Source organism: Mirounga angustirostris, unplaced genomic scaffold (genome assembly GCF_029215605.1).
Source record: "Mirounga angustirostris isolate CCGP_5_RB_7025 unplaced genomic scaffold, mMirAng1.0.hap1 SCAF_17, whole genome shotgun sequence".
In the NCBI taxonomy this organism is placed as follows: domain Eukaryota; kingdom Metazoa; phylum Chordata; class Mammalia; order Carnivora; family Phocidae; genus Mirounga; species Mirounga angustirostris.
The window spans coordinates 32057669-32082273 of NW_026991725.1; the positions used below are offsets into that span (position 1 = coordinate 32057669).

General features: G+C 56.5%; 1 protein-coding gene across 3 annotated transcripts; it reads left to right on the forward strand.

Annotated features, from left to right (window-relative positions):
• Nucleotides 1–3093: 3093 nt before the first annotated feature.
• On the forward strand, nt 3094–23853 carry KCNH6 (potassium voltage-gated channel subfamily H member 6). 3 transcript variants are annotated; one of them, XM_045888021.2, is made up of 14 exons: nt 3094–3169; nt 3961–4191; nt 9195–9356; nt 9460–9665; nt 12843–13268; nt 14593–14992; nt 16041–16240; nt 16463–16715; nt 19796–19989; nt 21557–21645; nt 21961–22079; nt 22206–22374; nt 23089–23275; nt 23569–23853. In XM_045888021.2, the coding sequence occupies exons 1-14, from the start codon at nt 3094–3096 to the stop codon at nt 23851–23853; spliced, it is 2997 nt and encodes a 998-aa protein (XP_045743977.1). The 3 variants fall into 3 exon arrangements, with proteins under 3 accessions (XP_045743977.1, XP_045743979.1, XP_045743978.1); XM_045888023.2 differs by lacking the exon at nt 21961–22079 and having other exon boundaries at nt 14593–14747; nt 14907–14992; nt 21557–21641; XM_045888022.2 differs by lacking the exon at nt 21961–22079 and having other exon boundaries at nt 21557–21641.
• The last annotated feature ends 752 nt before the right edge of the window (nt 23854–24605 follow it).

A 24605-nucleotide genomic window follows, 5' to 3' on the forward strand; every position in this document is an offset into this window, starting at 1 on the left:
ACACCAGTACGACTGGTGAGGCTGGAGGGCAAGAGGAGGGTGGCCAAGGCAGAGAGGACTGGGGGGCTGGGGAGGGAACAGCTTGCATGCATAGTGTCCAGCTGCAATTGGGTGCAGCTGTGGCCGATCTGGGTACGTGGGGGTTTGTAACTGTGTGTCTGGAACTCATGTATGTGAAGCCATGTGTATAGCTACTGACTGTGTAATTCCATGAATGCCCTGAGTTCCAGACCAATCTCCCTCCTCTAGGGAGGGCTCAGGAACCATGGTTTTAGTGACCCAGTGACTGTGTCCCTCCAATCCAGCCCCCACCCCAATTCATGCCCCAAACTGTTCTTCACACAGCCTTGTTTTCTTCAGGAGCCCAACTGTGGGGCTGGGCCAGGACTGCAGTGCCCAAGAAACATCCTGTCTGGCTAGAAACAGGACACTGCTTCAGTCCCCTTATAAAATGTATTCAAGTAGAACTGGACATTCTGTACGAATCACTGGTGCCCAGTTCATGAACATTGTGCTCTGTATGCTATCCAGCACATCTTCCTGCTGATCCTCTGGCCTACCCTGTGTTGGGCTGCATAATCCAGCCCCCAAAGCTGCTTGTCAGTTGTGTGAGATGCAAGTATCCTCACAAACTACCCCATGGCCCTCCCTGCCCCAGTCCAGGCCCTCCCAAATGGAGACAGTGGGTAGCCTGGGCACTAAGCCAGGCTTGATTAATGATTGACTTCTTTAATATTTAAACAAAGCTCATCTCCAGCCACTCCGCTCTGGAGATGGCCTTGTTCAACACACACACCTGCTGCCTGGCCTGTTGCCCTGGGGATGGAGCACAAGGCAAACAGCACCTTTCCAGGCTCAGTGGGGGAAGGGCAAACGGGATGGAGAGAGCTGTAGGAGGGCATTTGGGAAATGAGTACTTTAGGGACAAGCTTGAGAAGAGAGAGAGAGGGCCTCTGCTCCCTCCCCTTCTAGCCCTTTCTTTCCAGCCCAGGTCTTCCCACCATGGGGATGCCACATCCAATATATGTAGGCTCACTGAGTTTGGACTGAGGCCCTGAGGCTGAAAATCAGTACCTGTCAGAGATTAGGGAGGTCTTGAGGCAAGTAACATCATAGCAGTAACCACAGAGATGGGGCACTAGGGCTAACGTTGAGTTGGTGGGAGGGCGGTCAAAAGATGGGACTGGCTCTGTCTAGATTAAGGATCTGAACCTAGAAGTTAAGGGTTCAGGGGACAAGAGGGACTGGGCTAAGATCTCCATGGACCCTACCTCTGCCCCAGGTTTCAAGATGTCTTCTTGAGCTCTAGCTGAACCCAAGAAATTCCTGCTCTGACTGCAGGCTCCACAGCACTCTTGTTTGATGTGTCTGTCAGTGCTCTGACTTTGCTGTGTTGTAATGTCCTTGTTTGTCCCCATTACTAGCTGTTAGCTCTGTAAGGGCAGGACACCCATCATCAGGAGTGTGCCTCTGCATAATATCTTTAGCCAGCACAGGCCATAGAATATGGTGGAGACTTGTTGCCTGGCCTGTTGCCCTGTTTGAATGAGAAAGTGAATGAATGAGTATCCCACTGCCCAAGTCCCTCCTCAGAGCTCAGCATCCTGCTCTGAGCCCACGAGAAACAGCCCCACCTTTCCTCCACAGCCAGCCTGCACCCCCAAATAAGGGGCAGCCAGGACAACTCTGCCCCCTTAGGAGGCCACACTTGCAGCCCTCCCATTCCCCAGCCACAGTGGCCAACCAGGCCCCCATCAGGCATTGTGGCTCTGCGTGGTAAAGACATACCCAGCCCAGGACTCCAAGCCTCTCATCTGGACTCCAGCAAAAACCTCACTGAGCCTCCTTGTCCATCCTCTCTCCCTCATCCGCCATTGTAAAATTTCTTTCCCTGGAATATTTCCTTCGTGTCTAACTGCTTAAGAACTTGGTTGTCCATCAATTAAATCTAGATGTTCAAAATGGCATCTGAGGGTCTTTGTCAATTCCCTTTTTGTCCAAACCTCACCTCTCCCGTGCCCGAGCTCAGCCCCTTTGCACTGATGCCACCATTGGCCTTTGCCTAAGGTGCATACCCCATTTGAATGCTTGCCTTCCAAGCATTCAAAACTGTTCCCTGGACCCTCTGCAAAGCTCCAAGACCACGGAGATGCTCAGTGAATAGTGATCCCCCTCTCTCCCTCCTCTCCAAGAAGCCTCTTTCAATAAACCTCACCCCATCCCCATCTGCTCTTCTAGTGTATTCATTTTCAGTCAATAGTCAAGACACTTTATCAGTGGTCACTTGCTAATAGGTGGCTTTAAATCCGTTCTCCCCCTTAAGCAGTGCCTGTATGCTAAGAGCTCTCAGGCTTCTGAAGAAGGTACCTGATTGTATATTTTTTGTACACCTTCATATGTACTCCTACCCCATGTTCCCAGGGCCAGGCCCACGTTGAGCTTGCCACTTAGGAGCATGGGCACTGGGATTCAGCTGGAGGGCACGCAGCAAGAGCGGTTAAATGTTGTTTAACCGTGAAAGAAACAGTCAGCAAAAGACCACCTGAGGGCTCTAACAACTCCTGCTCCCCCCTCCCTACCCTCCGCCTAAAAGACCCGGCCCGGCAACGTACGGACTGCCCTTCGGTAGCGGGAGAGGGTCCGAGAGGGGCTGAGGCCACTGGCCGGTGGGACAGGAGCAGAAAGAAACTCCTGAGAGGAGCCCAGACCCATTCCTGGTGTTGCACTTCTGCCCAGCTCCGCCCCCTAGGAGTCAGGGCCCCGCCCCTGCCCCGTCGGGTCCGGGAGAAGTTGCCTCCGCCCCGCGAACCCCGCCCCGCGAACCCCGCCCCGCCGCCGCGCGGCTTCTTTCAGCACCGCGGCGCGGACAGCTCCAGGGCCGGCGCCTGGGGAGTGAGGCGCGGCAGCGGCCGGCCTGCGAGGGCCGAGCAGGGCAGCAGAGGGTAGGCGCAGGCGGGCAGCCGGGGCACGGAGCCCCGCGGCCCTCTCCGGGGGCGGCGCCCACCCGGAACCGGCCGCCGCTGAGCCCGAGGACAGACGGAGACGCAGGGAGCCGGGACTCTGGTGGCTCCTGGCGGAGGCTGCCACAGAAAGATGCCTGTCCGCAGGGGCCACGTCGCGCCCCAAAACACGTACCTGGACACCATCATCCGCAAGTTCGAGGGCCAGAGTGAGTGTATGCGTTGACGTGGGGGCCGATCTGAACTCCTCGTTCGGTGGCAGGAGTGGCGAGGCCCCTTTACTTACTTTGCCTGGAGTTGGGTGGGGGGTACTGATGCTGAATGCAAAATCCTTTGCTTTAATGTCCCCGGACACCTTCTGTTCCAGCGAGCCCCACTTACCTCAAATGCCAGGCTCTCTTCTGGGGCAGAAGAGGCAGAGGGCAGCGCCTCCCCTCCCCTGAGTTGATTTCTTGGCACCCCAATCGCTGACCTTCCCTTCTATCACTGTCCTGCTTCCTCCTCCTGACACCCCCCCCACTTCCTCCAGAGGTTTCCTTGATCCCTCCTTTTCACCTCCTGACCCTAGCCACTCTAGTTTTTCTAGGAGCTCTCGCCAGGCCTGGGCCCCATCTGTTCACATCCCTGCTCCCTCCTCCTGACACCCTACACTGACTCCAGGAAGCCTTGGGCCTCTTTCCCACTTCACTGACCCCATTACTGCCCTGGTCTTCCCACGACCCCCAGGCCTGACTTCCCCTCCCCCACTTCTCTGGTCACCGTTCTGATCCCCCATCCTTACCATCACCCTCATTACTTTCAAGAGTTGCATGACCATCCCCCGTGACTCTGGCCTCCTAGGTCTTCCCACCCGTGCCAGACCTGACTTCTCTCCCTCATTCTGGTTACTGCTCTGCTCCCTCATCTAGACACCCCCTCACTGCTACCAAGAATCCCTATGATCTTTCCGCCCCCTGTTGCCCAGTCTTCATTGCCATGGGCTTCCCGCATCCCACCCCAGGTCGGAAGTTCCTGATAGCCAATGCGCAGATGGAGAACTGTGCCATCATTTACTGCAACGACGGCTTCTGTGAACTTTTCGGCTACTCCCGAGTGGAGGTGATGCAGCGACCCTGCACCTGCGACTTCCTCACAGGCCCCAATACTCCGCGCAGCGCCAAGTCCCGCCTAGCACAGGCCCTGCTGGGGACCGAGGAGTGCAAGGTGGACATCCTCTATTACCGCAAGGATGGTGAGGCTCCCTCGGCCCACAGGTTCTGCAGGGCTGACTCGGCCCCTCTCTTGTCCAGCCAGAGTGGCCATCGGGAGGGCACTGACCCAGGGACCAGAGGCCCCCACAAATCCTGCCCCTCTCTGCGCCTCAGTTTCCTTATCTGCACGGGGGGAGCAAAGGGCAATGAATTCAATGCCTTCTGAGGTCCTTTTCCAAAGCTGGGGACCAGGCTGACTCACAGACTGATCCTCACTCCAGGCAGGGCCTCCCGCTCTACCATCCCTCCCCCATGTCCGCAGTCTCCTGGCTGCCCACTCTGTACTGTCAGCCCCAGCTGTCAGGCAGCTGGAATGAAAATTAACCTTTCCTCATCTCCGTCTGCTCTGGGGATTAGAGGAGGAGTCACCCCCTCAATGCCTCTGTGGGCAGGCAAGGCTTGGGGGCTACTGGCTGGTAAACAGGAGTGGACCTGTCTCACCCAGCCCCAGATCCTTGGGGAGATAGAGTCTGGAGTTTGCCCGTACCCAGAGGCTCATGCAGTTTGGGATGTTACTGCCAGCCCATGTTTATTGCAAGCAGAACAGAAGCATGGAGCAGGAGCTGAGGACAGAGCTCTGTGGCCCTTTAAGACTCTGCCCCTAGGACCTCAGAGTCTCAGACAGTGGGTGAGAGGGAAGGGAGACATGAGTGGGAGCTAGGATCCTGAAAGTCCCTTTGAAATCACTTAATGGCCCCCCACCCTGGTTCTGCATCAGAATTACCTGGGGCATGTTTTCCAAAACACACCTTCCCTAGAGAGAGGCTGACTCAGAGGTGTGAGTTGAAACCAAAGCAGGTGCATTTGGAGAAATCTCCCTGGCGGTTCTGATGTTCTGCCAAGTTGAGGAACCACTGGCTTAGATAAATCCCTTCATTTCATGGATGAAGAAACCAAGGCCCAAGACAAAGGAGGGACTTGCCCAAGGTCCTACTGTTGGGGTCCAATTTGTGGCCAGAACCCAAGTCTCTGGATTCTTTCCTTGAGATATTTATTCTGAGTAATCCCAAGAAGGGAGAAAGGACCCCAACTGCCTCTGCTCAGAGGCCAGACTTCTGGAGAAGAACCTGGGTCCTAGGGGCCAGGGGTGTGTGTAGAACATGAATGCAAATGTGAACATGTGTGTGTATGTGCGTGCATGTTTGTGTTTAAGGGCTTCTAGGGTACTTCATGGGTGGGTCCTGGCTGTCTCCCTGACTGTCTCCTGCTGCTGCCAACCAAGTGGATGCAGGCGTAGTGATTAGGGGTCTAGGAAGAATCTGGCTTAGTTTAGCAGCACTCACGGGGTTAATGAAGTTAGAATATTTTTAAAAGCTGTGACCTCACCTCCTCACATCATTGCAAGGAGGAGGTGACAGTCAGGGGAGTGAGAAGGGTCCCCCAGGAATAGGATGGGACAGCAGGAAATGGGGAGGGACAACAGGTCCTTCTCTTTGACCCCAGAGCTCTACCTGGGCCCCAGAGTGGTATGGGCTGATCTCAGACTCCTAGGGATGTCAGATCAGGTCTCTTAGGGTCTCCTCAGCACCCTGCATGTGCCTGGGCAGGGGGCAGAGATCAAGACCAGGCTTTGGCCCTCTGAGATCAGGATTCAGATCTTCAGAACCCTGCTGGGGTCCTCCAGCCATCAGAAGACACTCCAGGACTTAGTGTTGGAGGCTGGTCCTGTGTGAAAATGGGAAATTACCACATATCTGATGCCCCCAAATCCCAGCCTATGCCACCCAATCCTAAGCCCTTCTCTGTCCTGTTACCCAAGCGTTTGACCCCTTCGACCTACCTGAGAATGGCCTGAAACCCAGAAAAGATAGCTTCTTGGCCTGCATTACCCTAAGGAAAGGATGTGGTGCTCAGATAACTTATGTTCATCTATGGTCCACTCTGACCACCTGATTCTTTTTTTATCATATTTACATACATCTTTTAGTCCTCCTGACAGGCATCCTAATGGCGATTTCTTCTCTCCTCCAGTCAGTACCTCTTCTCACCACCTCCCCCTGATGCCAGGGAGGTAGAAAGGGGTCCTGACCAGAACTCTAGCTGGTTTATTTATAATCCTCTTTTCCTCTAAAAGAGTAATCCACTGACGGTTCTTCAAGTCAAAATGAAAGGTCTGTGTTCATTTATTTCCACATTATACAGCTGCACAATGTTGGATTCAAAGAAGCCGGGGCACCTGGCAAAAATTACCCCATGAGACAGGACTCAGAGACCCCTGAGAACCTGACTCTTCCTCAATCTGCCTTTACTAAGGAAAGTAAGAATATAACAGATAAGGAGGAATGGGGACAGTCACAAGACTAGAACTAATGAGAGTCTGGAGGGAGGGATGGAGAGCACTCAGATCTCCCCCACCTCATTGTCTGCTCCCACTGGGCACCTGCCAGAGGAGCCTAGCCCTGCCTGCCTTTGTCAGGCCCTCTTCACTAATGACCCCAAACCAGAGATTCTCCTAATCTCCAAGCCACACTAGAGGATGCCTGGGCTCCTCCAGTCCTCAGCTCTGGATGAGGACAGGGTAAGGGCTGAGGTCAGAGGCCTCAGTGTTTTCCACATACTCACTCATGCATGCCAGAAGCACCAAGCAGGAGGCCACCCTCCCCTGTTACCCTCTTAGTGGCAGCTTTCTACAGTACCAGCTTCTCCCTGAAGGCCCCCTGCACCCCTGGATGGGGTGGGCATAAAGAGATGGGGGTGATAGACAACTAGGAGGCTGTGCAGAGGAGGAGCAAGGGCCAGGGGGCAGGGGGTGGGAGCGATGGGAAACTGAAGGAAGAAGCACATCCAGGAGGCAGGGAAGAGCAGAGAGAAGAGCTGTGTCCCAGGGGGCAGACAAATCTGCTGCCCTTGGTCAGAGATGAGGTGGGTGCTGGAAGGAGCCCCTGGAAGGGAGAAAAGGTGGAGACTGTGGCGCCCCCTCCAGCATGAAGCAAGAGCACAGGGACACTGCCAGGCCTGGGCACAACCTGGGGCAACACACCCATCTGTTTCTGGTCACCCAGACACAGTTACTTGTGAGCAAGGACAGCCTAGGGTTGTGGGAAAAGAATGCTCGGAACTCATCTAAATCCTCACAGTCTCCTATCTCTGCCCACCCTACAGGCAACAAGAATGAAGGTCGGGCATGGGATGCCATGCATAACTCCCCTCCAGCCGTCACTGATATGACGGGTCTTTGGTCTGTTCCCAGCCTCAGTTCTCCAAAGAGAGCATCAGTGGGTGCCACTTGAAGACTGGGCCTCTATGGTCCCCAGCAGCATAGAGAGCCTGGAGGCCCTGCTCCTCTGCGCAGCTCTGCCCTCTCCCTGCCCTCTCCCAGGCCAGATTTCTGTAGTGCCAGAGAGTGAGGAGACAGTCTGGCTTGGGGGGGGATGTCTCGGACCATTGGCCAACGACGATTCCTGCCTAGGTCCCAGTATCCAAGGCTCACCGTGTCCCGGGCTGACAGGAGTGTCAGGTTGTGGTCTGGGAGGCTGAGCCTACAGCCCTGTGAGCCCAGGAGTGGTCACAGAGGCAGGTGGGTGGCCTCTCCTCGGTGTGGATGTCTCCCCTGAGGCCCAGTGCAGCAGCTGACAGATGGGTGCCTGGTGCCTGGGAGTCGGGGAATCTGATCCAGGAGATTCCTGTTCCCAGGGAAGAAAAGGTGGGAGGGAGGATGAGGGTTGCTCAGCTGTACCCCAGGGCTAATGGTGTGAGGAGGCAGTTTGGGGGAAGCGAGATCCTAATGGACCCCAAAGTAACAATGCTCCTGCCAGCCGGCCTCCCGCCCACTCACATTTATACATTCTTTCGTTCATTCAACCAACACACAACACTTGGGACAGGTACTGACCCCTCACACATGAGGCAGACCTAAACCTGCCCTCAGGGAGGGCAGCTCTGCCTTCTGATTTGCATATTTACTTGAGGCCCCTGCTCTTAACATCCTGCCCTTTGGGCCTGATACCCACCAACAGTTTGAGCTGACGGACATGGGACCACTGGGTACCAGGGAGAGGGGGATTATGGGGCACCCACCCACCCTCTCAGCCCAGAGGCTGGGCTCTGGGGGTATGTGGCTGTCTTAGCCTTGATTTTTCCCATCCACCTACATGGAGTGGGGGAGACCCTGAAGCCAAGACAGAACAGAGGGCCAACGGCTAGGTCTAAGCTGCCCAAGAGGGTGTGAGAGTGGCAGAAGGGGCCTGGCCTGCCCCCACACTGCCATCTCTCTCCCTCTCCAGACCCCAGGCCACTGTCCTGCCTGCTCTTCAGTCCCAGCACCTCTGCCTTGGGACCCCGAGCGCCTTCAAGGCCTGGGGCAGCAGCCTGGGCTTCACTCCAGTGTCTTCATCCTGGACCTGTCCCTTCTCCTCTCCAAGCTATTATGTGCTGAGAGCTCAGAGAGCCCCACTCCATGTCCCCTTTCAGCCCTAGCCAGTCAGTTTCTCAGAACCCCAGGCTCTGCAGAACGGAGGAGTGGGGGTCAATGTCTGCTCCACCTGAGGATCCACAGAGCACCACCATGGATCTTGAGGCCTAAATTGCCAACTGACTCCATGCACAGTACTTAGCATGTTCCCCAAGAGTTCCTTCCAGCACTGAGGGAGCGGGGCATCTTTGTTTGATAGGAATATGGGAGCTGAACCCAGGGCCAGCCAGAGCTACATGAGGGTAGAATGCCCGACCTCACCTCCCCACTTAATCCACCCCATCTGCTCAGCTTTAATTACAGTGGAAGCAAACCTCAAGGTTAAGCCCTGAGCGGAGAGCTGAGTATGGACTTGGGCCTGATGCTACATTATCTCCTAATGAGCAGCTAAGCTGCTCTCCCCACCTCTACCCTGTGGGTGGGACACCTGCTGGGCAGCATCACCAACCCTCTGCCCAATAGTCCCGTGGCTGCCCTTCACTTGACCTTAACCCAGCCCCCTCCCTGGCTTCCCCTGGCCATGTTACTGCAGGAAAGGATCCCTTCTGTGACCCCTCCCAATGATGTTTGCAGCCTCTAGCTTCCGCTGCCTGGTGGACGTGGTGCCCGTGAAGAATGAGGATGGGGCCGTTATCATGTTCATCCTCAACTTCGAGGACCTGGCCCAGCTCCTGGCCAAAAGTGAGCACCGCAGCCTGTCCCAGTACCTGCTGTCCCAGAGCTTCCTGGGCTCCGGTGAGGTGGGGTGCAAGTGGTGGTGGGAAGGGTGAGTTGGGGATACCAGATGGGGCAGCTGGTCCCCTGGCCCTGGCTGCACTGACCCTGGGCCTGCTTGCAGAGGGCTCTCATGGCAGACCAGGTGCACAGGGGCCTGGCACAGGCAGGGTCAAGTACAGGACCATTGGCCAGATCCCACAGTTCACGCTCAACTTCGTGGAGTTCAACCTGGAGAAGCACCGCTCAGGCTCCACCACGGAGATCGAGATCATTGCACCACACAAGGTGGTGGAGCGGACCCAGAACGTCACCGAGAAGGTCACCCAGGTGCGGGCTGCAGGGCAGGGTGGGTGTGGCTGTGCTGGGCCTCAAGGGTCCCTTCTCAGGCCTGGCGCTGGGGATGGCAGAGGCAGTCAGCTTGTCCAGCTCCCTGGTGTCTGGTCTGAGCCCCAAGCCCCCTGTCCTGCCAGAGTCTGATTCTTTAGACCTAAAGGCCCACCTAGAGGCCACCATCTTGACAGTAGAGCCAGCAGAGGTCGGTATAGACAGAGCCTGTGAATAGTGCCACATCCTAGGTCTGGAGCAGCCTGGGATGGGGGGACACCCAGGCCACCACGAGGGGCCTATTCAAGCCTCTGCTGGTCACAGAAAAGGAGAAGCAGAGAGAGGAGTGTCAGCCATACTGAGGGGAGAAGAAGAGGAAGGATGGAGGGCCCTGTTCCTGTCCCTGTTCCCTACCCCCACCCCCAACCCCAACTGGATCCTCCCGCCAGCCAGGCAGAGGGGAGTTGGCCCTGGCATCTTAATCTCTCTTTGAGCAGCTTCCTGGGGATCATGCCCTGAATGCCTCCCTCCCCTTAAGCCCCTCCTTAGCCAGCCCAAGGCCAACCTTCTTGGGTTTTCTGTTTCAGCTGACCCCAATGTGCCTTTGCATAGGGCCTGATGCCCCAGGTCCCCCCACCATTCTAGAGGGAAACCCTAGAAGAGCCCTGCCTGAGGTTCAGATGACCAGAGTCCTGCCTCTGACTTGCTGTATGACCTTGGACAAATAATTTTATCCCCTTTCTGGGCCCCAGGGCTCTCACGTGGAGAGAGTTGGACTACATGGTCTCTGAGGACCCTTTTGACATTGAGTAATGCAGTCCCCAGGAGGCATCAAGGGGGACTAGGCCAGGCCTGAGCGAGGAAATACAGGTCATGGGGGTGGGAGGCATGAGAGGGCGTCCACCCAGCTTTCTCTGAGGCTTTGCCTTCATGGGGGATGGGGGCATTTCTTTTTCCTCCTTTCACCTGTGCCCCCTTTCACCTGTGATGGATCAGGTGGGATGGAAACTCCCTGTGACCGAGCCCCACCCCAAACGTGAGAACTCTGGGAAGGAAGCATCCCAGGCTGCAGGGCTGGGCCCTCACAGGTCAGGCAGCGTGGCCCTGACCACGGGAACCCCGCCGGGGCCACTCACCCCAGGACCCTCAGGTTGGCACAGCAGTGATGGGGGTTGTTAGACTGGAAAGTTGCCCATGAAGACTGACAGGCCTGGCTGGGGCCTGTGGTCCCTGCTCCACCAACCCACCTGCTCCTATCCTGCTCCCCGCCCCAGCTGGTCTTGGCTTTACTAGCTCACTCCGTAAGGGCCCTAAGGTAGGAGAGGTGCCTGACAGAGCTTAGGGGAGGGGGCTGGCTTGGGCCCAGAGTAGGGAAGTCACCCGGGCCTCAACCAGGGCTCAGAGGGCTGGGCCCTCACACCTGAGTTCCTACCTCCTGAGGACCCTGCAGCTCTGGGCAACACTGGGAAAGGCCCTCATGCTGGCTTCAGAAGCAGTGGGAAACTAGGGAGGTCTGTGTGGTGGGGGTGAGGGCACCCCTGTCTGGGGCCCTAAGGAAGTGGACATTCTCTTCTCATCCACCCCCCCCACCCTCTGAATTCCTGCTGCCTCCCTCCCAGGCCCTCTGCTTTGGGGTTCCATCATAGTGTGGTCTTGAGCAGCCAGGGAAGGAGAGGAGTAGCTATGGCGACCCAGACTCTCAGTGCTCATTCAGCTCAGTTGGCTGAGGTCGCTCCCTTTAGTTGAGCCCCCATGTGGACTAAGTGCTGGGCATATAAGATGGCCTATTGTTTAGTGGAGAATAACTGTGTTCAGGGATGTTTACGGGAGACAGGGAGAAAAATCAAGAAAGAGGGTCAGAGGAGGCTTCCTGAGAGGCAGAATAGGAGCTGAGGCCTGAAGGCAGAGTAGGGGGTCACTGTTAGGTGGGAGCCCTGTGACCCCTTTTAGGGGTTTAGATGGCTGATCAGGGAGCCACAGGGTGAAACCAGCCCTCTGATGGACCTTCCTTATTGTGACCTCATCTGTTAATGGATCTGGTTTGCAAGGTCAGAACCTTGTATTGCAGATTTGCTCAAACAGGGGCCATCTGCCAGGGCCTATCCAGTGGTGGTGGTGGGGTCAGTGGGCCACTCCTCAAGCTCCATCCTGTTGGGGCAAAGCCTGACATAGGATGCGTGGGGAGGAGGGATTATCGTAGACCAGTAGGTGCCACTGAGATGCACCATCTCACCTGCAGTTGGTTGTGCTTTGTTATCCATTCAGCTGATGAGGGACCTGAGGCTCATAGAGGTCGTAAAATTCATATAGCAATATCAGGCCTGGGATCAATCTGGAAGGTCTGGCTGGCTTCAAAACACATGCCCTTCCTGATGCCCCAGCTATTTCTTGTGTTGGGTAGCTGGCCAGAGCCTGGGCATGTTGGGCTGGGCCTGGTGACCCTATGTTGGCCATAGTTTCAGAGGCAGGGGTGGGAGGGGCAGAGCAAAGGGGGCTCAGCTGAAAGTAATGAGCAAAACACCCTGGTACATGTGCAAAATAGTCGGGGCTTCCTGGTGCCCAGGACCCGTCGAGGGCTCAGATTAGCTACATGACCCCAAGTTTGACTCTTCCCATGGAAGGCTCTGTGAGTTGGCCCCAAGGAGGCCCCTCCCTGGTCTAGGCTCCATAGGAGTGAAGAGGTTATTCTGGGAGTGACTTGTTCCCATCAGGAATCCTGACCACTGGGAACCTCCCAAACCCACCAGAGAGGATCGAACCCCGAGCTACCCCTTCGATCTAGGTTCTTCTCTGGAACATGCCCACAGATGACCCTGAGCCTGGTTCTCCTCCGCCCTCCCACCCCGCCCTCCCCCAGCCCTGTCTCCACTCCAGGCTGGCCCGTTTGTGAGGGAGCTGGTGAGCTTCCAGCCTGGGGTCCCTAGGCAACAGAGCTGCGTCCTTCCCTCTGTATCCGGTCTCCTCTCTGCACTTCCTCCCAACACACCTGTCCCCTTATGAATTTGCCTCACACAGGCTCCACCCCATCTTTGCTTCATCCCCTCTGCCCTCCACAGCCCTCATCACCCACCCTGTCCCAGATCCCCCTCCCCAGGCCTCACCCTAAAGTCTTCATCCCTCCCAGACCTGTCTCACTAGTGATGGACACCCTGCTGACTTCCCTACGGCCCCCACCCCCAGGTCCTGTCCCTGGGCGCCGACGTGCTGCCAGAATACAAGCTGCAGGCACCACGCATCCACCGGGGGACCCTCCTGCACTATAGCCCCTTCAAGGCCGTGTGGGACTGGCTCATCCTGCTGCTGGTCATCTACACGGCTGTCTTCACACCCTACTCAGCCGCCTTTCTGCTCAGTGACCAGGACGAGTCTCAACGCGTGGACTGCGGCTACACCTGTAGTCCACTCACCGTGGTGGACCTCATCGTAGACATCATGTTCGTTGTGGACATTGTCATCAACTTCCGCACCACCTACGTCAACACCAACGACGAGGTGGTCAGCCACCCTCGCCGCATTGCTGTCCACTACTTCAAAGGCTGGTTCCTCATCGACATGGTGGCCGCCATCCCCTTCGACCTGCTCATCTTCCGCACTGGCTCTGATGAGGTGAGCACACCCTACTCAGGCCAGCTGCTGTGGCCATCCCCCGTGTCCCAGCCCTTCGGCCTCCCAGCCCCACGGTCCTGGGTGCAGAGAGCACCTGGCATTGGGTACCTTTGCCAAAGCAGGTGGGGGTAGAAAGGGGGCCTCAAGCATGTGTCGTCTCCCAGCCCCAGAGAAGGACCAGCCGAGGCTGTACCCTAGGCCTGGATGCCCTCCTTGTGCTCCAGGATGCTGCCCCCTCTGGGATGGGCACTTCTGTAGTCCCAGCCCCTGTGCTGGCTTCTAAAGCACACTTGCCCTGGAGTCAGAAAGGGAATCCACAGGCAGCTTCCGCACGGCAGCCTGACCCCTCTGTCATGCCCAGACCCTCCACTATGCCCACTCGCTTCCTACAGCTGACATGAAGGTATTTGAAGGCTCTTCTCATGGCTTCTAGTCCCACGATGTCCTTTTGCCCCACCTCCTTGGGATCAGCTTTCCATTCAAATCAGCTCTGCCTTCTGTGTACCAGCCACCCCCTCAACGGCCTGTCCAGCAGGAGGGGTCCATCAACACTCCCTGCTCCCATGCCCACCCACTTCCAGCCAATCTCTTCCCCTCCTCTCCACCCCCACTGCCCTACCAGAACACTGAGCGGCCCCCGTACCCACCTCTGCCCCAGCCCTGCCCCTGCCAGTGTCACTCCTCCCCACAGAAGCCAGGACCAGTTTCAGATCATTTATCTGAGACTATAGAACCTTCGGTGGCTTCCCAGTGGCTTGAAATAAAAGCCAAAGTCTTTTTGGACCTTGAGGCCCACAGGAGCAGCCCCTGCCCACCCACCTCCCAGGCTCGTCTCTCACCACTCCACCATCTTCCACCCCGCACTCCACGCTGCAACACTTCACTTGGTTTCCCGTGTGGGCTGTGACGTTTCACGCCTCCACGCCTTGCTTGGCTCGTTCTACTCCCTGTGCCTAGAATGCCTTTCCTTCTGCCTCCTGTCTGCCTGCAGACTCAGCCTCATCTCTCCAGATTCAGCTCATGGGTCACCTCCTCTATGAAGCCTCCCCTGCCCTGCACCGTAGAATTGACCTCTCTTTTCTCTGTGCTCCCCTGGACTTCTGTCCTCACAACCATAACACTATTTGGAGCTTTAGGCTGAGAGCTCCTTAAGGTCCTCCGCTGTGCTGCTCTGTGCTGCACTGTCCAAGAGCCCAGAGCAGGTTCTCTATAAGTGTTTGTTGAATGACTGTGTGACCGTATGCACAAGTGAACAAATGTGGCCCTAAGTGCAGCCTTTCCAGGGCTGACCCTCGGCTCTACGGCCCCCTCCCTGCCCCTCCAGACCACAACCCTGATCGGGCTGCTGAAAACAGCGAGGCTGCTGCGGCTGGTGCGTGTGGCACGGAAGCTGGACCGCTACTCTGAGTACGGGGCAGCTGTACTTTTCCTGCTCATGTGCACCTTTGCGCTCATTGCACACTGGCTGGCCTGCATCTGGTATGCCATCGGCAACGTGGAGCGGCCCTACCTGGAGCCCAAGATCGGCTGGCTGGATAGCCTGGGCGCGCAGCTCGGCAAGCGCTACAATGGGAGTGACCCAGCCTCCGGCCCCTCGGTGCAGGACAAGTATGTCACGGCCCTCTACTTCACCTTCAGCAGCCTTACCAGCGTGGGCTTCGGCAACGTCTCACCCAACACCAACTCTGAGAAGGTCTTCTCTATTTGCGTCATGCTCATCGGCTGTGAGTGCCACCTCATGCCCAGGCCTTACCCATGGCGTTCAATTTTTAGTTTCGTAATGAGACATAACACAGTAACGTTGTGTGTGATGGGCAAATACTAAGCATGCGGTACAAGGAAATTTTGCATGTGTTCACCTACGATACACAAAATTTAACACACGTACAGCCCTTGCTCTGTGCCAGGTACCAGGACCAGCTACATTATTTGCAGGGACCTGTACAAAATGAAAATGTGGGGACCATAAACGGTCTTAAAAAGTCTTAAGGGTTTCCAGAATGGTGACAGCAGAGCCAGGAACCAAGCATGGGGCCCTTCTTAGCACAGGTCACACACTCATGAAGCTGGCCCCCCAGGCATTTTTGTAAGTGCTTGCCAAAGGTGCATGCTTCGTGTTCATCACTACCTCGTGGGGGCCATGTTACAAGCCCAGTGTACAGACCAGGGAGACTGAAGGTCCTAACTTGCCAAGGATTACACAGAGACCCAATTTTCTCGCAGGGGGTCAGCTCCTCCGGCTGTGTGTGCCCCAGGCCCTGCGCTGTGCTGCCTGCTTCCCAAGACCCCTCGTCTAGCAACACAAGAGTCAGTGTGGAATTTTACACGTAGATTAAGTTGTCGTGTTCAGAGTATTTAGAGATGTGAAAGCCCAGAGAAACAAAAACAAGAAAAAAAAATGGGTGAAAACAGAGACCAAGAGTTTTCCCTTCATTATACCTTTTTTTTTCTTTTTTCTTTTTTTTACAACTTGAAGGAGGAAAACAAATCTGTACTAAGAAAATCATTGCCCTAGTTCTCAGGAGTCTGGCCTCTGGGCCCAGGAAGGTGCCAAGAGACACAGCACAGAGGGAGGAGGGCAGGAAGCCCAGGGCCTTTTGTCCCTCTGTGTGCCCTGGCGCTGTTCTGGGCGCTCTGACTTGGCTCTGGACAGAGGGGCCCCTGATCAGAGGGCTCCTAAGGAGAAGGAGGTCTGGGGCAGGCCCTGGGGTGCTGTGGCCTGGTGGGGCTACGGAGGAGCTCACTCCCCGCACCCCTGCTTCCTCACCCCAGCCCTCATGTACGCCAGCATCTTTGGCAACGTGTCAGCCATCATCCAGCGCCTGTATTCGGGCACTGCGCGCTACCACACGCAGATGTTGCGTGTCAAGGAGTTCATCCGCTTCCACCAGATCCCAAACCCGCTGCGGCAGCGCCTGGAAGAGTACTTCCAGCATGCCTGGTCCTACACCAACGGCATTGACATGAACGCGGTGAGCCCCCGCCGCCCTACCTCGGGGGGGGGGGGGGCGGCAGGGCAGGCGATCCAGCTCAAGTCCCAGCTCTGGCTAAATGCCCCCGGGGGGAGGCTGAGGTCCCCTGGGCACAGGGCACCCCCAGCCCCCTCCCCACCCGTTCCCCACCCCCCCCCCCGCCCCGTTCTCCCAGGCCCAGGCCCAGCCGCATCCCGGTGGATGCGGCCGCGCCCCTCGCAGGTGCTGAAAGGCTTCCCCGAGTGCCTGCAGGCCGACATCTGTCTGCACCTGCACCGCGCGCTGCTGCAGCACTTCCCTGCCTTCCGCGGAGCGAGCAAGGGCTGCCTGCGCGCACTGGCCGTCAAGTTCAAGACGACGCACGCACCACCCGGAGACACGCTGGTGCACCTCGGCGACGTGCTCTCCACGCTCTACTTCATCTCCCGTGGCTCCATCGAGATCTTGCGCGACGACATGGTCGTGGCCATCCTAGGTGGGTCGGGCAGGGAGGGCCAGACCGGTATGGGTGGGTGGGGTGGAAGCAGAGATGTCCTGCCTGGACTTCTCCATTCTAAACGATGGTGGCACCTTTTACTGGCCTGCCATGTGCACATGCACGGTGGAGAGCTTCTTTTTTTTTTTCCTCCTACCCAGCCCACTGAATCCTTAAAACAAACCTCTACCATAGGTTCCATTTTTCCTGATAGGGAAGTAGAGGCTCAGAGAGGTCATGCTGACAAGTGGCCAGACAGGGATTCCAGGGCTATGTGTCTGACTCTGAAGTCGGAGAAGGCTCCTACCTTCTTCCACTCTTGGGGAGCTCAGTGTGAGAGGGCAAAGGTTTGTCTTGGGTGGAGGGAGGACCCCAGTCTCATTCACTGCTGCTTCAGGGACAGCTAGACACTTTGGAGGAAGGATATGAGCACTGGACAGGGGACAGATTTGGGGGCATGCTCAGCCTCCGCTACTTACCAACCATGTGACCTTGAGCAGGTCACTTCACCTCTCTGAGATGATTCTCATCTTTCTTGCCATGTCCCTGACTTCAGCCTACCCCAAGACCCTGATTAGGATGTCAGCCTCTCCTTCCTTTGGTCTCCGTGGCTGGCTCTCCTCCAACCCCACTGGACAGGCCCCCTCCAGTTCCTCTGCTCAGTCCCCTCCCTTTGGTCTGCCCTCAGCTCGTGTCCGCCAAGTGTGGGCTCTGCTTTCTTTTCCTCACCCAATACCCTCACCTGAGCTACCTCCTTGCTCCCACGCTCTCAGCCTCATCTATCCGCAAGCACCAGCAGAGCTCTGTCCTGGCCCCAATCTCTTCTTGGACCAGAATATTCCATTCCTTCCTGGGTCTGGCCACCCTATATTCCACAGGCAGAACAAACAACATGTCTGTGTCTGAAATCATCATCTTTCCTCAAAAGCTGCTCCTTCAGAATCCCCATCACTGTGAACTGTCCGTTGTTGGGGTCAGAGATCTGGGAGTCAACCAAGGGAGCACCCTTCTTCTTTCCTGCCCCACCCCCACCATCCAGGCAGCCACAGACTCCTGTGTGTTACCCTCATTAATACCTCTCTGTCCCACCCCTGTCTCCTTGTCCCTGCCTGGCTCCAGCCCGCATCGTATCCTCCCTGGGCACATGTCAAGAGCTCCTTTCCCGTGTCCCTGTGGTCTCCCCCCATACTCCATCTTCATCTTCTGCCAGTGACCTGAAATTCACATCTGTGCATATTCCTCTTCTGCTCAAAATCTTCTCATGGTTCCCCATGACCCTCAGGACACATGTAAACCCCTGATCACAGCATGCACAGTCCTCCCCAGTCCTGCCACCCTCCCCCCTGGTACTTCATGCTGCAGCCATCCAAACTACTTAGAGTTCTCTAACCTGCAGTCTCTGTCTCACCTCGCTGCCTTTGCACATGTTGCCATTCTGCTCGGAGCACCTGCCTGGCAGACCCCGGTCATCCTTCAAGACTGAGTTCAAGCCGTGGGCTCCTCTTTGAAACCTTCCCTCCCTCCCAGCCTACTTTAGAAGTGCCATCCAAGTGGGAAGGATGATAATTCTATTTAATAATGAAGAAGCTAGTCCAATCTAAGTTTCAGTTAGAGACCTGAAATCCTCTCATTTTGTCTTGAGTGAAAATGTACATTAGAGCATAATCCTTCACCTACTGGATAACCATCATTTTATAATGCTGCCCACATTCTGAGCTTATGAATTTCATATGTGACTCTGGCGAGTCTCTTCCCTCCTTGGACCTCAGTCCCCTCCTCTTGAGTGACCTTTGATCCTGTTCTCTTGGACAACAGGTCTTGGCTTCCATCCACCATTGTCCTGGTCCTATTGCCAGGCTGAGGGGTTGGACTTCCCTGTGGGGAGTGGATGTCAGGCAATCATGGTCCCTGGCACCCCAGCCCTGGACCCTCTGTCTGCCCTCACTGTGCAGCACACAGCTGTTTCTTCTGCTCTGATTGCCTTTCTCCTGGGGGCCCAGCCCTCATTGTCACAACCCAGTCCCCACTTCACATCTTCTGTAAGCACTCCCTGCCTGCCTCAACTATCCCTGGTAGATTGAACCCCTCCTCCTCCTTAGCTCTTGGTTCTCCCCTGCCCTAAGTCTCTATAGATGATGTGTAAACTAGTTGGTGGCTTAGGTGCCTGTCTTGTGGGGCTTTGGGGGCTCTTTGTGGGTGGGATAACATCTTATTCATACTTATATCCTGTGACCAGCACAGTGGGCCTGGCACCAGGAGGGACTCCTACCCTTGCCACATGCTCCAAGTGTCACCAGCCTATGTCCACCCTGGGACATCTGTCCCCCCCAACGCCTGGCACCAACCTGTCTGGTGCTTCTTGCTATTTGAGGCAGTTTCTCAAGCAACACATCTGTTCCTCTGGACAGTCCAGTGGGGCAGGCAAGGCAGATATGGTTATACCCATTTTAGAGATGAGAACAGTGGGGTCCAAAGAGGGGAAGTGACTTCCCCAGGCTTCCTCTGCCAGGGCCATGCTGGTTACCTGGCCCCACAGTAGGCAGTGGGAACACAAAGACACAGAAGCCTCAGGCCTTGCCCTGGGGGCAACAGGGGGCTCCTGGCCCTGGGCTCCCTGCACTCACAGCACCACCAGGCTGAGGAGCAAGGAAGAGGTTGAGCAGGGAGCCTTTAGTGTCCCTTCCTGCCCACTGTCTCCTGGAGTGGAGGGGTGGATAGGGGCAGTACCAAAGACATGGAAAATAGGAAGGGAGCAGATTCTGATAGAGGGTGGTCCTGAGGGGCCTGGAGACTGGTGTTGGGAGAGACCCACATGCTAGGATGGTATGTGCTCTCTGCAGAGTTCAGAGAACAAATGAAAAGGCAGGTCTCACCTCCAACCCCTCCCCACCCCCAGCCAGCACATCTAGCCTTGTCCCCAGAGCTTGATCCTGAGCACCAAGCCCCAGCCTGGCAGGATCTCTGAAGTTGGCCGGGGAGGGGGGGGGGGCTAGTTCATGATCAAGGGGCCCTCAGGGAGGCTCTTCCAAGGAGAGCTTGGAGCCAGACCCTGGAGAGACCCCTGCCCCTCTGGCTGGCAGGAAAGAATGACATCTTTGGGGAGCCCGTTAGCCTTCACGCCCGGCCGGGCAAGTCCAGTGCAGATGTGCGGGCCCTGACCTACTGTGACCTGCACAAGATCCAGCGGGCAGACCTGCTGGAGGTGCTGGACATGTACCCTGCATTTGCAGACAGCTTCTGGAGTAAGCTGGAAGTCACCTTCAACCTGCGGGATGTGAGTCTGGGTTGGGTGGACCTGGGCGGGGAGTGGCCCTCCGCCAGCTGGTAACAGGCAATGGGGCCTGCTGAGCACTTGGCCTGCCTGGCCTCAGGGGACCCACCCGACCACCTCCCTTCTTTTCAACCCCATCCTGCGTCCTTTACTGTAATTTCTTCTGTGTCTACCGTGGCCAACATAATGCCGAGTATGATGACAGCTACCAATTGTCGAGCACCAGCTCGGCTTCATTTACATGATCTCATTTAGTCTTCTCTTTGCACAGAGTGTTATTTCCCCCACTTTCTAGATGAAGAAATTGAGGGTCAGAGAGGATGAATACATTGACCAAAGCCAAACCGCCATACAGGAAGCCATACTGTCAAATGCAGAGCCAAAGAGTGGACTCAAGTCTGTGCGAATCTACAGCTGAGGCTTTTTCCACCCCGTGGCACCCAGCTGGAAAGGGGGCGATGTCTGGCAGCCAGGGTCTCACAGTGCCAGGTCCCAGGGGTGTAAATGAGAGATAGAGCAGCCTCTCCTCACAAGCTGATCACTCAGTGGAAGAGACTTAAACAACTCAGGGAAAATAAAGAGCCTCATAGTTAAATAACCAAGAAAGTCATGAGGATGTGTGGGGAGACCAAATTTCTGGGGAGCTCAGGGTTACCAAGGAGTGGGACAACCAGTACAGACTGGAAGGGCCCAGAAGGGACTGTATGGACAGAGGGGTCTGGAATCAGCTAGTGCGAAGGAGGGGGCAGGCGTGCCTGGCAGGGGCAGCAGTGGCTGAGGCCCTGGCACTGAGCCCCCCACCCCCGGCCTCAGGAGGAGGGGCTCTGCCGGCTCAAGCCCCACGCCCAGCTCCTGGAGGGTGGCGCTGAGGCAGGTTTTCTTGCTATGGACAGCCATCCCCACCCTGTCCGTTCTGCTCTTCTCCCCACCACTAGTCTCTCCTCTCCCCACCTGATTGGTCTAGGAGACGTCTTGTAAGGATGCTACCTTGGGGGCTCTAGCCCCTAGGAGCCATCAGATGGCCCAAGTGCTCAGTGGCTGGACCCTAGGGCAAGACGGATGTGGTCTCTGTGGCCTGGGCATCTGTAGCCCCCGGGTACCCCCAAGTTTCATAGTGCCAAGAGGGTGGTCTGCCAAGGGTGCTGCTGAGGGTATCCTGGATGGATTGGGGATTCCAGACCCAGTCTCCTCAGAGGAAACTCCCCAGTAGCCCAAGCTAAGGACGGGAGCACCAGGGCATTCAGGAAAGGGAGGACTGCAAGAACAGCTCCTCTGTCCCCCTCCCCCTGCACCCCACCAAATCTTGCTACTCAAGGCTGCCTCTCCCAAGACTCTTGGTGGCGAGGGGGGAGGTCTGCACATCTCTAAGCCCCTGTTAATCTCCTGCCCACCAGCGCAGGGGAGAACCTGCAGGAAGCTTCCTGGAGCATCAGGGGAAGCCTGGCCACCTGTTACCACTTTCTCACCTAGTTGTCTCAAGGACCACAGGAGGGGGGCTGGTGCAGGGGAGGAAAAAGAGACCCTGTCCCAGCTTTGGTACCTGTTACTTGATGCTTTTGTTCCCCACAAGGCAGGTGGGGGTTTGCAGTCATCACCCCAGCCAGTTCCAGGCACCCAGGACCACCAAGGCTTCTTCCTTGGTGACAACCAGTCAGGTAAGCAAAGCCAGCCTCCACCAGCGTCAGCCCCAGCCCAGCCTGAAGCCCCTGCCCAGCCTCCTATCCCTTTCAGGTCCTTCCTGATCTGCCTCACCTTGGGAGAGACCTCCCCAGCCCCTTGATGAGAGGAGAGGGGCTCCCTCTCCAAGGCTCAGTAATAGACACCCTTATCTCCTTCCTGCCCCTGTGTGCTCAGAGCCTGAGTGAGGGCTGTCCCCAGGGGTGGATACAAGCCAGCCCCCTGGGGTTTCACATCAGGGCACCAGGGGAGTGACTGGACTGCAGCTCCCTGGACAGTGAGGCCAGAGCTGGACAGTCCCCACCCAGTCAGCGCCCCCAAGCTGGGCACCCAGCCCCCTTCCCAGGGTTACAGCTTTCTGGGAACTGGAAGCCAGACCTCTGTGGGGATAGGACCTTGTACTCCAGGGCACCCAGGTAAGGAGATCCACTTCTCCCAACCTGTGTTCCCATGGCAGTTAGGGGAAGGGGATGGGCTCTGCTCCAGGTCATGCCTGTGGAACCAGCCAGACTGAAGCTCAGGCTTCCCTTTCCCTCCTGCAGCCGCAGCCCCTTCCCTGAGCATCTCAGATGCATCTGGCCTCTGGCCAGAGTTGCTGCAGGAAGTGCCCCCCAGGCCAAGGCACAGCCCCCCCAACCCTCAGGGAGACCCAGACTGCTGGCCTCGGGAGCTAGGCTCCAGGCTAGAGCAGCTCCAGGCCCAGATGAACAGGTGAGTGTCCTGTGGGCCAGGGATGGGGGTGGCTGCAGAGAGCAGGCCCAGCAGTGGGCTAGGCACGGGTGCCCCCTCTTGGTGGCTCAGGGACATCACTGGGTACCCTGTGGGTTTTAGAATGGTTAGCCCCATTTAGCTGCAGGCCTTCCCTTCCCTATGTCACTAAGCCCAGTTCCTTGGATGGCTTGTCCTAGGAAACCCCAAAAAAGGCCAAGGGAGCCTTTTTGGAAGAGGGGCATAACCTCATGCAGAAACAAATTCCATAGGCCCTTGGAAAGGGGGTGTGGCCTGTGGATGGCAGGGCTGCGGTGGTAGAGTAAGGGCTTGGACATTAAAGTCCTGGGCTCCTAACCTGGCTCTGCAACTGACCAGCAAGAATGTGGACAAGTTACTTAACTATTCGGAGCTTCTGTTTGCCCTTTCATGAAATGGGGATAATCAGAATACCCGTACCAAAGCTCCCTATGAAGGCTAAATGAGGTATGCACAATGCCTGGTCACTGTTATTATTGAAGTCAGTGCCAAGGGAAATTTCGGCAGGGGCTGTGGATTGTAGCAGGGAAGTAGCTACAGGGAGGTCCCAGGCTGCCATTCTATCCAGCAGGAATGGCATGCAGGCTACAAAATTGAGAGCTGCATCAGGACCCGAATGGCTCTCCCTTACCCTGACGCTGACTCTGACCCTGACCTTGACCTTGTTCTGTGTGGCAGGTTGGAGTCCCGCATGTCCTCAGACCTCAGCCACATCCTACAGCTCCTTCAGCAGTCCCTGCCCCAGGGTCACACTGGCTACATTCTGGGAGCCCCTACCTCCGATGACCTGACCTTGTTTCCTGTAGTCTCAGCCACTCAGAGTCCAGGCACTAGGCTGCCCCAGGGCGGTCTGACCCCTGAACAGGTGAGCAGATGAAGGGATCCCCAAGGGCTTTCCTGGAGGCAGCTGCATGTCTGCCCCACCCTGAACTTGGTCTCAATGTGGCATCAAGCCCAGAGCCTCTGTGGCCTGAGAGCAGCTGTTGCTTCTGCTGTCCTCCTTTATGTCCTGACAAGCAGCCTGGACAGGCGGTGGCAAAGCCCAGATTGCAACCATAGATCCCACAGCTGGGGCAAGGGCAACAGGACACAGCTCCTGCCAGTTCCCATCCCTGAAGTTGGTGGCCTCCCCCTTTCTTGCCCACCCCCACCCCCCAGGTCCCAAGCTGTGATGACTTGAACAAGTGTTGGCCGATGCAAAGGAATTCCTCCTCCAGGGTGCCTCCCCTGGCTATGGCAACAGACAAAATTTTCACAGTATCCTCAGAACAGGAGCAGCCTGAGGGGCTCCTGTCACCCCTGGCCTCACCTCTTCATCCACTGGAGGTACAGGGACTCATCTGTGGTCCCCGCTTTCCTTCCCTTCCTGAACACCTCAGCCAGGTCCCCCAGCAGCTGGAGTTCCAGAGACACGGCTCAGATCCTGGATTGGCAGGGAGTTAGAGCCACTGAGCCCCAAGATAAAAGATACCATGAGGGGATTGAAGGTGGGTGAGAGTGAAGGATTTGGGGGAGGCAGACAGCTGCCAAATGGGCCTCTGAAAACTATTCTCCTACTGTAGCTACAAACTGCCAACCCAAGTGACCCACTAAGGCATGGGTGAAGAGGCTCAGGACTTTCCCAGACTCCTCTAGGGCTCTGTTTAGACAGTAGGCCTGGTGGAGGGTGGGTGAGGCTTGGGGGTAGAGGTAGCTTACAGGACAGAGGTGTCACTGAAGAAAGAAGTTTCTGATCTGCATGAGAACCTTGCTCTCAGCTGGGTACTATCACCTTGTGGCTCAGAACTATCTACCGCTTCACGGCCCAGCACCCAAGGTTAGTGAGACCTCCTGCCAAGAGCCTTTGAACCAGCTGGGGATGAAAGTGTCCTCTGTAGTAGACACATCAGGGCACAGAGCTCCAGCCCCCAGCCACTCTGCCCCTCATGGTTCTGTGATGCCCTTTGGGACTCTACTGGGCAGTGGAACATCTCACAGCTAATAAAGTCTGCACATTTCATGTTGGGCTGGGTGTGTTACTTACCCAAGGGTCATCTGTCCCTGATTGTGCTGTGAGTCCAACATTGTGGTCTTCTTCAAGTCCCTCCCACAAGGATCTGTGTGTTGAGAATCTCAAAGTGTTCTGCTGGGCCCAGGAACCCCAAGGGCATGGGGCTTTTAGCCAGGCTGAGGTAAAGGGAATTGGAGAGGCTCTG

What these genes read in the sequence shown, in the direction of transcription:
- KCNH6 (XM_045888021.2), top strand. Translation starts at nt 3,094, where the DNA reads ATGCCTGTCCGCAGGGGCCACGTCGCGCCCCAAAACACGTACCTGGAC. An exon ending in TCACCGAGAAGGTCACCCAG is followed by an intron (nt 9,666 to 12,842) that starts GTGCGGGCTGCA and finishes CCCCACCCCCAG; the next exon opens with GTCCTGTCCCTGGGCGCCGA. An exon ending in TTGTACTCCAGGGCACCCAG is followed by an intron (nt 22,080 to 22,205) that starts GTAAGGAGATCC and finishes TCCCTCCTGCAG; the next exon opens with CCGCAGCCCCTTCCCTGAGC.